Source organism: Corapipo altera, unplaced genomic scaffold (assembly GCF_003945725.1).
Source record: "Corapipo altera isolate COAL_440 unplaced genomic scaffold, ASM394572v1 268, whole genome shotgun sequence".
Classification (NCBI taxonomy): domain Eukaryota; kingdom Metazoa; phylum Chordata; class Aves; order Passeriformes; family Pipridae; genus Corapipo; species Corapipo altera.
This window is the reverse complement of record NW_020884901.1, coordinates 792,126-805,826: the sequence shown is the minus strand read 5'-3', so window position 1 is coordinate 805,826 and position 13,701 is coordinate 792,126. Positions and strand designations below refer to the sequence as shown.

Sequence of the window (13,701 nt, the reverse complement as noted above, 5' to 3'; positions counted from 1 at the left end):
CCTGGTGCCAAAGGGCAGGGCTCCTGCCCAGGGGGACGTGGCTCCTGTCCTGGGAGCTGCTGCTGCCCCGGCACAGCCACGGCTTGAGGAGTCATGTCCTTCTGTCTGGGCAAAGCATCAGACCTCTGATGCAAAGGACACACTAATACATCAATTACAAGTTCTGGAGTATCTTCTTGACTTTATAGCACAGACAAAAATATAAAAGTCTAACCCAGGGTGATGATGTGTTCTATTCACTGCATCTTAGAAGTCTTGATTGGAACAGCTACGTGTGGTCTCACTCCCTACATCCTGGATTTGAGAACAAATTCTGTGAAGGAGCTGGAGTTAGGAGCAGTCATGCAAAGCTGGACACTTAGCTTGGACTTGGTTATTGCTGGCCTGCTTTGGAATAAGTGTCAGACATATGGTTTAGCTAAAAATAAATTAACTCATGTGATCCAAGAACTTTATTGATGCAGCAGGCACTTCACTTTACATTAAACCCACCCAGAGTCCAACCAAGGCCTTCTCTCCCACGTACAAACCCACCATTCCAACACCCCCTTCTCCCACCACCAGCTGCAGGATCTGCTGGCCTGGACACAGCTACCTCAGAACTAAGCAGGACAGGGGATCGTGTATCACCACACCTGGATAAAGCAGCATCTGAAACACCTGTTCACTTACAGTAACAGGAGGCAGGACTGTGCCTTCTCTCTGCCTATTAAAGAAGGGAGCGGGAGAATGTCGTGGCTCCTGGATATGATAGTCAGAATATGCAGGAATACCTTTACTCTTCCCCCACCTTTAAGGTTAAAAGCATTCCAAGAGGAGGTTACTGTAGGATTTCAGTAGATTGTAATCTCTATAGATGGACCAGTGTTGTTTCAGCTCATTCCTTCTGAGTCCAAACCTGACCGTCGTCTCTGTCCAAGTTAACAGTCTTTAAACAGTCTTTCTTGCTGTAAGAACTCTTACTATGGAGCCCAGTCCTCCTACTGCCAGTGCCTGTGGGAAAGGAGAGAGGTTACAGAGTCACTGCATCCCACACAGAACAAACACCTGACTGTTTAGCCACGGACAATGTCATTCTCCAAAATCTAACCATCTTTTGGATCTCGAGGACACCAGTGCTGCACATCACTGATGAAGCAGAATGTTCCACCCGCCGTGTCCCTGAGCAGGAGAGGAGGAGAAAGGGCTCATTTCAGTTTCATTTGTGTCCCTCAGTGTAAATGACATTTCCTTCTGAAGTCTAGAAGATGGAGGTGATTATGAAAAAATAAATATTAAAGCTGACTGCTGAAAATGGGGTGTTTACTTTGCAGCTACAATTCCAACAGAGCCCAGGGGTATCACAGTGTATGGAACCAGAGCAGGGATGAGCAGTATGAGACAGGGGAACAGGTGACTGGATGAATGCAAAGCACCCCCTCAGAGCAGAACCTGCAGGTGCTGCAGGCATGTAAATGTTCTGAGCTGCCAGACCTGCCACAGCCCTTTTCCAGAGGACAGACTGGTACTACCACCCAGCTGACTCCGCTCTGAGCAAGCCACACGTCCTACCAGTAGCACCACACAAGAGAACACGAGGCTGTAAACCCTGCCCAGCCTACTCAGCCCTGCCTTGCTCCTTTCACATCAGAGGATGAGCTGCCTTACGTGTGCCCACACGCTCTGAGCACCGTCACTGCTCCCGTCAGGGTGTGTTGTGTCACCTCCCACAGTTACCTGAAAATACCCCGGTGGAAACAACAGGGAAAAAAGAAAAAAACAAAAAGCAAGCAGAAACATGTTCTTTGCTGTCCTGAGAAATCCCCTCCTCCCTTGTCAAGGCTCTGCAAAGCTGGTGGCAGCTGCCAATAGCTGGAGTCACACTACACCAGCTCTGCCTTTACCACCACGGGAAAAAGCCCTGCACCTTGTGAAATGACACCGTGTTTGCAGCAGCTGCCCTGCCCAGGGAGGGCATTCCCAGGGATCAGTTTTCCTGGGAGGAGCACTGATAGCCTGGGCTGCAGCTAAAACTCCTGCAGTGGGGAAGAGTTCACTTGGATTCCTGCCCAGGGGCAGTGGCACCCAGCAGCTGCTCCTGGGATGTGCCTCAACCTGGAATGTGCCCCATCCTGCCACAGAGAGGGAAGAAGGTCCCACAGTCAGCTGCTGAACACATCCCACGTTCCCCATCTCACATTCCAAAGAAACAGAAGAGGCCCACTCTGGACCCCAATGGAATCTTTTTGGAGACCTCAAAAGCCTCTCCTGGGCAAACCAAACAGTTTTGCTAAATCCTGTGACTCAGACAATGAAAACTATCAGATCTGAGGCAGGCTGGGCCCCCCTGGGCCGAACACTCACTGCAGAGGCAGCTGCTGCAGCTGCTCCATCCATCCAGACACATCCCCACTCCCTCCCTTCTCCTCTGGAGCCGCTGCAGGCGTCAGGCGCCGAAGGCAGCGCGAGGCCTCGTCCAGCACACACTGCCCTGTGCCCGTGGCCAAGGGCAGGGCTTGAAATACAGGCAAAGGCTTTGTGAGTCCAGGCTCAGAGACTAAAGATAAAAGGAAACACTGTGCTCCTCAGGGGTGAGGCCCTGCCTGCACCTGATTCTCTTGCAGGGGCCCTCCCAAAACCACTGACCAGGGGCCTGCCAGTGTGGCTGAGCCAAGAGTGCCCTGAACACGTACCTTTTCATGCCACTGAAGTAATATTGCACTGCTGTTTTCTGTTGGCTTTTCAAATCCTTTATAAATGTACTTCATTAACAAGTCAACACCATTTCTGTCTAAGGAATTCACCGCTTGTTCTATTTCACTGCTTTTAAAAGATGTGAGGACTTTAAGCATCGTTCCCTGGGCCTGCTCCTGAGAAGACAAGGAAAGGAGAGGAATGTGAGAGCCACAAGAGCTGGGAGCAATTCCAAGACTCCTGTTTGAGAAGAGGTAGCCACGTTCCAGGCTGGGCTATTTCTGTAGGCGATCAGTTGAGCAGTCCTGCGGTTAAAGGAGGAGGAAGGGGAGAACGCCTGGGAGTCACCCGTGTGAAGACACAGCCCGTCACCGCGGCAGCTCATTAAGCACCGCGGGAGCTGATCAGCCCTCCGGGGTGACACCGTCACCTCCCAGCTCCCGACCCCCCGGCCCCGTTACCTTCATCGCCTGGTTCCTGGTGTTGCCGGGGGAGCTGCGGATGGCGGTGTGGAAGGCTCGGAGCGCCTCCCCTGTGCGGGGGGTCAAGGACTCAAACGCTCGGTACCGGGGCAGAGCCGCGCCACGGCCGCGGGGTCGCTCGGGGGGCCGGGCCCGCTCCCGCCCCGCACGGGTGCTCGTGGTCGGTCCCCGCCTCCGCCCCCCGGGACCCCCCGGGACCCCCCGTCCCCCCGTCCCAAAGGATATTGCCTGAGCAGCGCCTCCACCTCGGGGCTCGCATCGGGCTCGGCCGCCGCCGCCTCCTCGGGCTCCTCCACGAAGCGGTTCTCGTCGTACTGGTCGATGTCGAGGCGGCGGAAGCGGGAGGAGAGGGTGCTCCGCGCCATCCCCGCCCGGGACGGGCACCGGGGCCGGACGGGATCGGGGCACAGGAACAGGAACAGGAACAGCATCATCGCAGCCCCGGCGGAAGCGGAACCCGGCGCGCTCCGCCCCGGGCAGGGCAGCGGGGCAGGGACGGGGGCGGCACCGACGCGCGGCTTTATTAATGACACAAAAGAGCCTGGAAAAAATCCGAACGATGACTTTAATGTACAAATCCCGTCGCTGCAGCAGGCTCGCGGGTTTATCCGGAATCCCGAGGAAAACGGAACAGACCGGGAACGGGGAACAGCCCTTCGACCGCTTTATTGGGATCCACGTAACACTCGGACAAGGCCCCGGCACGGGCAGCCCCGGCCCCGCCGCACGCCGGGCACGGACTTTGCTGCTGAAATTTCTTAAAACTTACCAAAACAAAAAGCTGAACAAGAGACGGGCCCGAGCAGCTCCTGGAGCGCGGGTTAAAGGAATCAGTTCATCTAACCCAGGACTACATGCAGTAGTACAAATTTCAAGGACATATTACAAATACTCTGAAATTAATCTAGGGGAGGGGGAAAAAAAACTTGCTACAGACACCACAACACACAATAAATTTAGATAATTTAAAAATAAAAAAGGCAAGAGGCAGCATTTCAGCAGCAAAGTGCTCAATAAAAAGTATATTGTAAAGGGGCAGGACAGGGAGAGGAGAGAGCAGGCGGGCGAAGGCTCAGAGGAAGTAGGGCGTGGTTGTCCGGGGAGGAATGACACGCTCTGAATCTGGAACTGCACGGAATAACTTTGGTTCTCTTGTATTTACATCTTTGAAGACCATGATGGAGGCGATGTTCCCGCAGCGGTAGCAGTAGTTGGGTGCTGACCATACTGTGACCAGCTTCTCATCAAACATGAACTTGTAGCCTTCGTGGACGAGCTGGTGTGCTCTGCAGATCAGCTTCAGGTTGTTGATGTGGACAAACTGCAAGGGAAGGGGGGAGGTCAGCGTGCCCTGAGCCGCCCTGCCCACACAGGGTCCTGCTCCAGCCCTGGCACAGCGGAGAACAGCACAGCACCTGGAGACCTGAGCAGTGAGGAAACCTGGACTGTGAGGAACACCAGGGCTGTGCCGTCCCCAGGCTCGATCCTTCCTGAACACGCTGTGCCAGGCAGAGCCTGGCAAGGCCAGCGTGACAGAGCCCTGAGGAGTCAACTCACTGCTCTCCAAAGAAACAAAATTAACTCAAGAATTGTTATGAAAAATGGTATTTTTCTGTTAAATTTTTCAGAAAGTATTCCACACAAAGCCCAGGGGCACACCAGTGAGTCTCACCACATTACACTTTTCAAAAGCAAGGTCAGTGTCAGCACACCTGACAGTTGTATTTGTGCTTTTAGGTTCAAATGGCTCATTTTTTCCAGCTCGTGCAGGCAAAGCTTCCCCACCAGCAGGACCTGCTGTCAGAGGTGTGACAGGGGAGCTCATAGCCTGGCAGTGCCTTGGTCCACTCCAACCCCCCTGGGCTCTGCAGGCGCCTCCCCAGCACAGTTACCTCGTTGGTGACCTTGGCCCCGAAGAGCCACCCTGCCCCACGGGGGCTGATGGCCCACGTGTCCACGTCCTCGGGGTCCGACCACACCAGGTCACAGAAGGCGCCTTTGTGGGGGATCTCCTGGTTCCGCTCGATGGTCCGGATCTGATCCAGGGTCTTGATGTCTGGGGAGAGGCCCCCGTGCACACACAGGATCTGCTCGTCTATCAACTGCAGGGAAACCACCCGTGCACAGGCACTCAGCACTCACCCAGCCCAGCCCTGGACAGGCCCCAGCCCCACAGCTCCCCCCAGAGTCTCTGCTCCCCGTTCCCAGGTGGTGTCTGCACTTACAGCTGCGATGGTGAGCATGTCAAACACTTTGGTGCAGTATCTCCAGGCATTGGCGTTCCCGTATTTGGTTTGGCACTCGTCTGTGGGAGAGAATGTGGGATTTCATGGATCAGAGAGGCAGAGCAAACACTGAGAGCAGAACCTGTGAACTCAGTGTGTCACAGGAGCCCCACACTGGGTCCTGCTGCCAGACAGGACCAGCACCAGGAGGGGCTGAGGTCTGCCTCTGACTCAGTCTCTGTCTCTAAATTTGAATTTGGCACCAAAACCCCAACAGCAACTCCACATGCCAGAGAGCAGAGCAACGAGATGTGCCTTAAACACATTCCAAACACAGCCACAGCCACATGAATGAATGAGAACACCCGAGTCCACTGAGCCCCGTCCCCCCAGCAGAGCCCTGGGCACTCACAGGGCTGTCAGGGCAGAGGTGCCCCAGGCATGGGGCACTCACCATAGAACCCGTACACCTGGGTGATTTGCCTGCTCTCGTGGTTGCCCCTCAGCAGCGTGATGCGGTCGGGCCACTTGGCCTTGAGAGCCAGCAGGTACGTGAAGGTCTCCAGGCTGTAATAGCCCCGGTCTACAAAGTCCCCCTGGGGGCAGAGACACCGTACATGGAGCAGCAGTCCCACAGCAGAGCACACAGGGACACAGCCCCCCGAGCGCTGCAGGGAGCCAGGATGTGCTGGGTGCTTGGGACCGGCTCTGTGGGCACCGGCAGTGCCGGGTGTGACCCCGGTCCCGGCACGGCGGGAGCTGCGCCGGTCCCGCTGCTCCGGCGGCACAACCCCCGGGGGGGGGGCCGGGACCCCGCCGAGCCCCGCGGGCAGGGCCGGCCCTCCGCACGTACCATGAAGATGTAGTTGGTGTCGGGGACCTGCCCGCCGGTCCGGAACAGCTCGCACAGGTCATAGAACTGCGGGGGGAGACACGCGTGAGGGGGCACCGCACCGGCCCGGCGCTGCACCGGGGGCAGCCCGGCTCGGCGTTACCTGCCCGTGGATGTCCCCGCAGACGGTGACGGGCGTGGAGACGGGCTGGACGTTGGACTCCTCCAGTAGCAGGTCACACACATAGTCACAGAGGCGCTACAGGACCGAGTGGGGCAGGGTCGGGGTCAGCGCCGGTAGCGCCGGTACCGCCGGCCCCGCCCGCCCCGTCCCGCCCGGGCCGGCCTGGGCCGGCCCGGCCCCTTGGCCGCGGGCGCACCTTGAGGTCGTTCTCGGGCAGGTACTTGCAGAGCCGCGCGATCTCCACGTACTTGTCCAGGTCCAGCGGCGCCATCTTGGCTCGGGGCTCGGGCCGGAAGCGGGGCCGCCACTTCCGGCCAGCGGCGCGCGCCGCCGGCGCAAGCGGAATCGCGGGACACTTCCGGCGGCACTTCCGGTCCGGGAGCGGCGATGGCGCCGCGGGCGCTGCTGGAGCTGCCGCAGGGGGGGCGGCCCCAGGCCGGGCGGTGGTGAGCGGGACAGCGGGGACGGGGACAGCGGGGGGACCCGGGCCGGGCGGTGGTGAGCGGGACAGCGGGACGGGAACACGGACAGCGCGGGGGCCCCGCGGCCCGGCCCGGCCCTGTGTGAGCGCCGCCGTCGCCCCGCAGGTACCGGCTGAGCCCGCGCGGGGAGCGGCCCCGCGCCCGGGTGGGACTCGGCTGCCTCGCCTTGCCCGGCCGCGTCCTCCTGCTGGGCGGCGCCGATCCCGCCGGCGCCTTCGCGGACGCGCATTTCGTGGAGCTGGGTGAGGGCCGGGGCTGGGCAGGGGGCGGGCGGGGCGCCCCGGGGCCCCGGGCCCGGTCCGAGCCCTCTCCCCGCCCGCAGCCCCGCTCCGCTGGGTCCCCGCCGGCTGGCGCGGGCTGCGGCCGCGCTACGAGCACGCCACGTTCCTGCCCGGCCCCGGCCCCCCGCGCCTCTGGGTGTTCGGCGGCGCCCACCCCGCCGGGAACCGCGGCTGCGTCCAGGTGCTGGACCCCGGTGAGTGCCCGGGAGCGGGGCGGGGGAGCGGGGCCGGGCGTTCCCTTTCCCGTTGTTCCGTTAATCCAATGTCTCAAGCAGAAACAGGCACGTGGGAGAGCCCCACGGTGAAGGGATCGCCGCCGCAGCCCCGCACATTCCACACGTCCTCGGCCGCCGTCGGGGCCCGGCTGTTCGTGTTCGGAGGCGGGCACAGGGGCGCGGAGCCGGTGCGGGACCAGCGGCTGCACGTGTTCGACACAGGTACCTGTGCCGGGCCCGGCAGAGCTGTGGCCGTGCTGGGCCCCGCCGGGGTCTGGGCTTCACCGCGCGGCTGCTCCCTCTGCTGACGGGCTCTGGCCTGCTTCAGGCGCTGGGACTTCAGACACTGCTCCGGGCACTTCCTCGGGAAGCCTTGGTGGGGCTTTGGGGTCTCTAGTCTGTGGAGCTTCCAAAGTTTCCTTCCTGATGCATCTGTGCTCACGTTTTTAGCCACCCTGACCTGGTCCCAGCCAGACACTCATGGTGACCCCCCCTCCCCTCGCCATGGCCACGCCGTGGTGGCAGTTGGGACCAAGCTCTTCATCCACGGGGGTTTGGCTGGAGATGTTTTTTACAACGACCTGTTCTGCATCGACACAAGTGAGTGTGGGTACCTTGTGGGATGTGCTTGGACTTTGGGGGACCTTGCTCTTTGAAAATACCAGCTCTCAAGTGCCTGAAATATCCCTCTCTGTTTAAATCAGCAGAGCTGGTGGGGTCTGTGTAATGCACAGCCATGGGTGTGTTCTCTTCCTGCACCAGGTGACATGAGGTGGGTGAAGGTCCCAGCCACTGGTGACGTCCCCGGGGGACGAGCATCCCACTCCTCGGCAGCATTCAGGGAGCACGTGTACATTTTTGGTGGGATAGGCCCAGAAGGGACCCTGGATACCACGTACAAGTATCACACAGGTAGGGGGCTGCTCTCAGCCAGTGCCAGCTGGGGAGCACGGTACCTGCCCAGGCCCTGGGCCTTCCCCTGGGGTCACACTGCAGGACTAAGTGCTCGAGGCTGTGGTAATGAATGGTGTCACTGTCCCCATATGTGACAGCTGAAGCTGTGACTGTGTCTTTGTAGGGAGGCAGCAGTGGACACTCCTGCAGTTTGAGTCCCCCATGCCTGCTGGGAGGCTGGACCATGCCATGTGTGTCATTCCCTGGCAGTCTGGGACACAGGGGGACAGGGGAGCCACCACAACTGGGACAGAGCCACCTGTGCCAGCAGGGGACAACGCTGGGCCCCTCCAGCAGGGCCAGGGCAGCACTGAAGACAAGGTTGTGCATCTGCTGTTGGTGTTTGGGGGGATGGACACGCAGGGGCAGCTGCATGGGGACTGCCTGGTCACCCTCCTCGAGTAGTGGGGCTGTGCCCCCACAGCACCAGCATTTCCTACAGCTGGAGAGTCCCCTGGGGTTGATTTTGCCCTCAGACACCCCTGAGGGACAGGGGCTCTGCCTGCACAGGGTCTTGCTGGCTGAGGCCTTTCAGCCCCAGGCCAGGGAACTTGTCAAGGGCCTGTGGCTTTAAGGCACTACTGGAGCTGGCACCAGAAGAGCTCCCTCTGGATTCAGTTCAGTGTCTTATCTAATCCCAGGGATGGAATAGGGATCACAGGTAAAATAAAAAGACCAAATTCCAATTAGGTTTTTTTTTTTTTATAAGGTGTAGGCTACTTTTCAGTCTTCAGAAAACTGGTCTGTTTCATGTGAGACTTTAATAAAGCTCTTGAGAAGTTTTAATACTGCAAGAAAGTGTGCTTGTAGTTAAGCCAACCTCCCCCCTCACTACTGCAGGTCAAGGGTTCTGATGGATAACCTCTGGATAACTCCCTCTCCCAGCTCAAGGAAAGCTGCCCCTTTGGCAGTTACTCAGGCTGGATCCCCCCTTCCTTATCAAGATGTTACATCATACAACTGCAGGGAGGGCAAAGTCCACCAGCTCCCTTTAGAAACAGGGAGTCCCAGCTCAGTCCAGCTCAACTCCTGCTTTCAAACCTCCCAGCTCTTTTCCTTTCCAGCTTTATCCACTCTAAACTCAGGGCTGTGCGGGAAGACTCACCCCGAGGTACAGCTGCTCCCCTTTCCATAATCCCATCAGTGGTACCTTGAGGGGTGAGCTGCATCCATCCCTCAGGGTTAATGCAGCTCCTGGATGGAGCTGCTGTGACTGGGCAGTGGAAATCACAGAACTAGAGCAGAGTCCAGTGTAAATAACAAATTTATTGTGGTCACTCCAGGTAGAAAAGCTCTACACCAAGTTCACATGACCAGGTTGTTAAATAGAATGTTCCACTGCCAGTACTTCTAAACCCACATTTACACTCCCCCCCTGCTCCCTCCCCGGACATCGAGCGACTGCTAACGAAAAGCAGGATACAGCCACGTCGGGCTAGCGGTTCCAGCTCCACTCTTGAGTGAAGATTCAGAGTTACATTCCAAATTAAGAGTTCAATATTTTAAACAATGTTCCTGAGTCCAATATATACACACACCACATTCGGAGACGCCGTATCTACAACTCATCCTTCTCTGCTGCCTCCTCCTCCCCGGGGGGAGGCCCCGCGCTGCCGTACAGCTTGCTGACGATGGGCTGCACCACCTCCTCCAGCTCCTTCTTCTGGGCCTTGAAGTCTTCGATGTCTCCGTCCTGATGGCTCTCCAGCCACTCGATCTTTTCCTCCACTGCCTTCTCTATGGTTTCCTTGTCCTCAGAGGACAGCTTCCCACCCAGCTTCTCCTTGTCCCCGATCTGGTTCTTCAGGGAATAGGCATAGCTTTCCAGCTCATTCCGGGCATCGATGCGTTCCTTGAGCTTCTTGTCCTCCTCAGCAAACTTCTCAGCGTCGTTCACCATCCTCTCGATCTCCTCGGGCGTCAGCCTGTTCTGGTCGTTGGTGATGGTGATCTTGTTCTTGTTCCCGGTGCCCTTGTCCTCGGCCGTGACCCGGAGGATCCCATTCACATCTATTTCAAAGGTGACCTCGATCTGGGGGACACCGCGGGGGGCAGGAGGGATCCCCGTGAGATCGAACGTTCCCAGGAGATGGTTGTCCTTGGTGAGGGGACGCTCACCTGGAAGACACAAGGAGATGGTTACTGTCCTAGCTGTAGTTTGTACTTTGTGAAACCAGGAGCCATCTTCCATCTACAAAATATCTACAGCCTTTGTGACAAGGCAGCAGCAAGAATAAGAACCCTACAGACTCCAGCACTCCCGTGGGCCACCACAAGTGACACCCACCTTCATAGACCTTGATGGTCACAGTTGGCTGGTTGTCAGAAGCTGTGGAGAAGATCTGGGACTTCTTTGTGGGAACAACAGTGTTTCTTGGGATCAGCTTGGTCATGACACCTCCGACAGTCTCAATGCCAAGTGTCAGGGGACACACATCGAGCAGCACCAAGTCACCTGGAACAGATCAAGGGCAAGACTGTGACACCACTTCAACTGGAAACACAACATCCCAACACTCCAGAGAGGATCCTGAAGCCTAAGGGGCACAGAACTCCAGGGACTGGAAGAGACCTAGGTTCTACTGCATTTGCCTGTCAATGCCCAGCACCCACTCTTCAGTCAACACTGAGGTGACAGTGAAGGTGTCATTACCTGTGTCCTGGTCTCCAGAGAGCACTCCAGCCTGGACAGCTGCTCCATAGGCTACAGCCTCGTCTGGGTTAATGCCACGAGAAGGTTCCTTCCCATTGAAGAACTCTTTAACGAGCTGCTGGATTTTGGGGATGCGAGTTGATCCACCAACAAGGACAATCTCATCAATATCAGACTTCTTCAGGTCAGAATCTTCCAGAACTTTCTGAACAGGCTTCATTGTGGAACGGAACAGGTCCTGTGGAGACAACCCCCCACAACTGTGAGACTGGATTGCCAACATATCCAGTTTCCCCATTGTGCTGCTCTGGGGTACAAAGGACAACTACTGCAGAGGAGGGACACACTGGCTCATGAGCAGCCTTGGTGAGGCCCCAGCTCCTTGGCAGGGAGCAGCTGCCTGCTGTTCTGTGCAAGCAGGAGTTATTTATACCCCAAAGTGCAAAGTCACAGCGTGAGACACTGCACATTCCCAAGTCCCCAGCCCAGAGCTGAGGCCATGTAACTTTATCTTTCTAAACTTACCATGTTCAGCTCCTCGAACTTGGCTCGGGTGAGCGTCTCCGAGAAATCCTCTCCCTCAAAGAAGGACTCTATTTCAATCCTGGCCTGGTGCTGAGATGACAGCGCTCGCTTGGCCTTCTCCACCTCCCTCCTCAGCTTCTGCACAGCTCTGTTGTCCTTCCTGACATCTTTGCCAGTTTTCTTCTTGTAGAGTTTGATGAAATGCTCCATAACGCGCTGGTCAAAGTCTTCTCCACCCAGGTGAGTGTCACCATTGGTAGCCACAACTTCAAAGACTCCATTGTCGATTGTGAGGAGGGAGACATCAAAAGTGCCACCGCCCAGGTCGAACACAAGGATGTTCTTCTCTCCCTCCCTCTTGTCCAGTCCATAGGCAATGGCAGCAGCTGTTCTGTACAGGGAACAGCCTGTCAGGGCTGGGGGTGCCAGCCCAGCCCTCCCCAGGGGCAGGACAGGGGTGGGTACTCACGGCTCGTTGATGATGCGCATCACGTTGAGCCCCGCGATGGTCCCAGCATCCTTGGTCGCCTGGCGCTGGGCATCGTTGAAGTAGGCTGGCACTGTCACCACTGCATGGGTCACCTGGGCAGGGAGGGAGAGACACAGCTCTGTTAGAGACAGGACAGAAAACCAGAGTCTGTACAGAGCACCAGCTGCCCAGAGCAGTGCTAGTACCACTTCCTTTACATAGAGGTGAAGACCCATTCAACAGGGCTGCCTGAGGGGCCTGCAGTTCTGAGTGGGGTTCAGGATGTCATGGGTAGTAGCCCTGACTCAGCCCACCCATCTCCCCTTTCCTAAAGCTGCAGCTCTAAGTTGGTACTAGCAGCTCCCATGCACTCACTTTCTTCCCCAGGTAAGCCTCTGCAGTTTCCTTCATCTTTGTCAGGACCATCGCAGAAATTTCTTCAGGAGCAAATGTTTTTGTCTGTCCCCCTCCAACATCGACCTGAATGTGGGGTTTGGCTTTCTTCTCAACCACCTGAGGAGAACAATGGATACTGTCTCATTCAATCCTTCATACTATTGTTCCCGCTTGTTCTAGTGGTTTCTTCTCTCTGAAGACCACACAAAGTCTCTGGGACAGATGTAACTTAAGGGCAGTTATCACCAGGAACTGTTGTTCCTCCCAGGAAGGCTGGGGAAACCCAGGGCTGCTCAGAAGGGCACTGAGTCAGATGCCTCTTCTGACTGGGACTGTAGGTCCTCCCCGATCCCCCCCTTCACACTCGGGGCCCACCTTGAAGGGCAGGTACTTGATGTCCTGCTGCACAGAGGGGTCGTTCCAGGTGCGGCCGATGAGCCGCTTGGCATCAAACACGGTGTTCTCGGGGTTAGACGTGAGCTGGTTCTTGGCAGCATCACCGATCAGACGCTCTCCCTCGGGGGTGAACGCCACGTAGGACGGCGTGATGCGGTTCCCCTGGTCGTTGGCGATGATTTCCACGCGCCCGTTCTTGAAGACGCCCACGCTGGGGGTGGGGGGGGAGCGGAACAGTCAGGTGGCGCCGGGGCCTGCACATCCCTCCCGCCGCCCTTCCCCTCCTCCCGCAGCCTCTTCCCCGCACACCCCGGGGCCCACAGGCCCTGACCCCCCGCCCCGGCACTGCCCCAGTCCCCACGCACCAGGAGTAGGTGGTGCCCAGGTCGATGCCCACCACCGTGCCCACGTCCTCCTTCTTCTCCTCCTCGTCCGCCCTGGCGGCGCCCAGCGCCAGCAGCACCAGCAGCAGGAGCCTCATCGCGACCGCTCTCTCTGTGCGCCCACCTGCGGGGGTCACAGCGCCGGTTACACAACGGAGCGCCACGTGCGCCCCTCCCCGCGCCGCAACCGCCCGCCCTCCCCGTGCGGAACCGCCGCCGCCCCCCATCCCCGCCCGCCCTTTCCGTGCTCAGAACCGCCGGCCCGGCCCGGCCCGGCCCGCGCCGCCCTTACCGTGCCCGGCCCTCACAGTCCAGCCGCCGCACCCCGATCGTCGCTGCGCCGCCAGGCCGCGCCGCCAGCCCTTTTATACCCTCCGTTACCCCTTCGTGGAGCCTCCCCATTGGCCGCCGCGCCCTCGCTGGAGCCCCTCCATTGGCCGGCTGCTACTAAGCTGGCCTCTCGCGATTGGCGAGCGCCGCGGGGCCGCTCTGCCGTGCCCGGCGCGCCCCCCTCGCGCCGCCCCATTGGTTCCACCCGGCGGCCCCGCCAG

The 13,701-nt window shown here is 58.4% G+C and overlaps 4 protein-coding genes across 4 annotated transcripts; 1 reads left to right on the top strand and 3 right to left on the bottom strand.

Moving 5' to 3' along the window:
• Window positions 1-437: 437 nt before the first annotated feature.
• ARPC5L (actin related protein 2/3 complex subunit 5 like) lies at window positions 438-3,578 on the bottom strand. Its single transcript, XM_027650103.1, has 4 exons — window positions 3,381-3,578; window positions 3,135-3,207; window positions 2,673-2,849; window positions 438-993 (listed from the first exon to the last, which is right to left on the bottom strand). Exons 1-4 carry the CDS (start codon window positions 3,518-3,520, stop codon window positions 931-933), a joined length of 453 nt encoding a protein of 150 aa, XP_027505904.1. The 5' UTR covers window positions 3,521-3,578; the 3' UTR covers window positions 438-930.
• Window positions 3,579-3,701: 123 nt separating this feature from the next.
• On the bottom strand, window positions 3,702-6,718 carry PPP6C (protein phosphatase 6 catalytic subunit). The gene is made up of 7 exons (XM_027650098.1): window positions 6,593-6,718; window positions 6,376-6,471; window positions 6,234-6,299; window positions 5,835-5,976; window positions 5,381-5,460; window positions 5,048-5,257; window positions 3,702-4,476 (listed from the first exon to the last, which is right to left on the bottom strand). The coding sequence occupies exons 1-7, from the start codon at window positions 6,665-6,667 to the stop codon at window positions 4,228-4,230; spliced, it is 918 nt and encodes a 305-aa protein (XP_027505899.1). The 5' UTR covers window positions 6,668-6,718; the 3' UTR covers window positions 3,702-4,227.
• Window positions 6,719-6,783: 65 nt separating this feature from the next.
• Window positions 6,784-9,111, top strand: RABEPK (Rab9 effector protein with kelch motifs). The gene is made up of 7 exons (XM_027650094.1): window positions 6,784-6,842; window positions 6,984-7,120; window positions 7,201-7,353; window positions 7,435-7,596; window positions 7,825-7,974; window positions 8,137-8,286; window positions 8,453-9,111. The coding sequence occupies exons 1-7, from the start codon at window positions 6,784-6,786 to the stop codon at window positions 8,731-8,733; spliced, it is 1,092 nt and encodes a 363-aa protein (XP_027505895.1). The 3' UTR covers window positions 8,734-9,111.
• A 463-nt stretch (window positions 9,112-9,574) lies between these two features.
• Window positions 9,575-13,567, bottom strand: HSPA5 (heat shock protein family A (Hsp70) member 5). Its single transcript, XM_027650067.1, is given in 10 exon segments — window positions 9,575-10,446; window positions 10,616-10,783; window positions 10,982-11,219; window positions 11,507-11,897; window positions 11,976-12,088; window positions 12,351-12,488; window positions 12,747-12,978; window positions 13,133-13,263; window positions 13,265-13,274; window positions 13,443-13,567. Coding segments are annotated over 10 exon segments (2,091 nt in total). The 5' UTR covers window positions 13,553-13,567; the 3' UTR covers window positions 9,575-9,886.
• Between the last annotated feature and the right edge of the window lie 134 nt (window positions 13,568-13,701).

What these genes read in the sequence shown, in the direction of transcription:
- ARPC5L (XM_027650103.1), bottom strand. Translation starts at nt 3,520, where the DNA reads ATGGCGCGGAGCACCCTCTCCTCCCGCTTCCGCCGCCTCGACATCGAC. An exon ending in GTGGAGGCGCTGCTCAGGCA is followed by an intron (nt 3,208 to 3,380) that starts ATATCCTTTGGG and finishes GACCCCCCGCAC; the next exon opens with AGGGGAGGCGCTCCGAGCCT. An exon ending in CCAGGAACCAGGCGATGAAG is followed by an intron (nt 2,850 to 3,134) that starts GTAACGGGGCCG and finishes TTGTCTTCTCAG; the next exon opens with GAGCAGGCCCAGGGAACGAT.
- PPP6C (XM_027650098.1), bottom strand. Translation starts at nt 6,667, where the DNA reads ATGGCGCCGCTGGACCTGGACAAGTACGTGGAGATCGCGCGGCTCTGC. An exon ending in GCGGGGACATCCACGGGCAG is followed by an intron (nt 6,300 to 6,375) that starts GTAACGCCGAGC and finishes CTCCCCCCGCAG; the next exon opens with TTCTATGACCTGTGCGAGCT. An exon ending in ACACCAACTACATCTTCATG is followed by an intron (nt 5,977 to 6,233) that starts GTACGTGCGGAG and finishes CTCTGCCCCCAG; the next exon opens with GGGGACTTTGTAGACCGGGG.
- RABEPK (XM_027650094.1), top strand. Translation starts at nt 6,784, where the DNA reads ATGGCGCCGCGGGCGCTGCTGGAGCTGCCGCAGGGGGGGCGGCCCCAG. An exon ending in GCTGCACGTGTTCGACACAG is followed by an intron (nt 7,597 to 7,824) that starts GTACCTGTGCCG and finishes TCACGTTTTTAG; the next exon opens with CCACCCTGACCTGGTCCCAG. An exon ending in CCTGTTCTGCATCGACACAA is followed by an intron (nt 7,975 to 8,136) that starts GTGAGTGTGGGT and finishes TTCCTGCACCAG; the next exon opens with GTGACATGAGGTGGGTGAAG.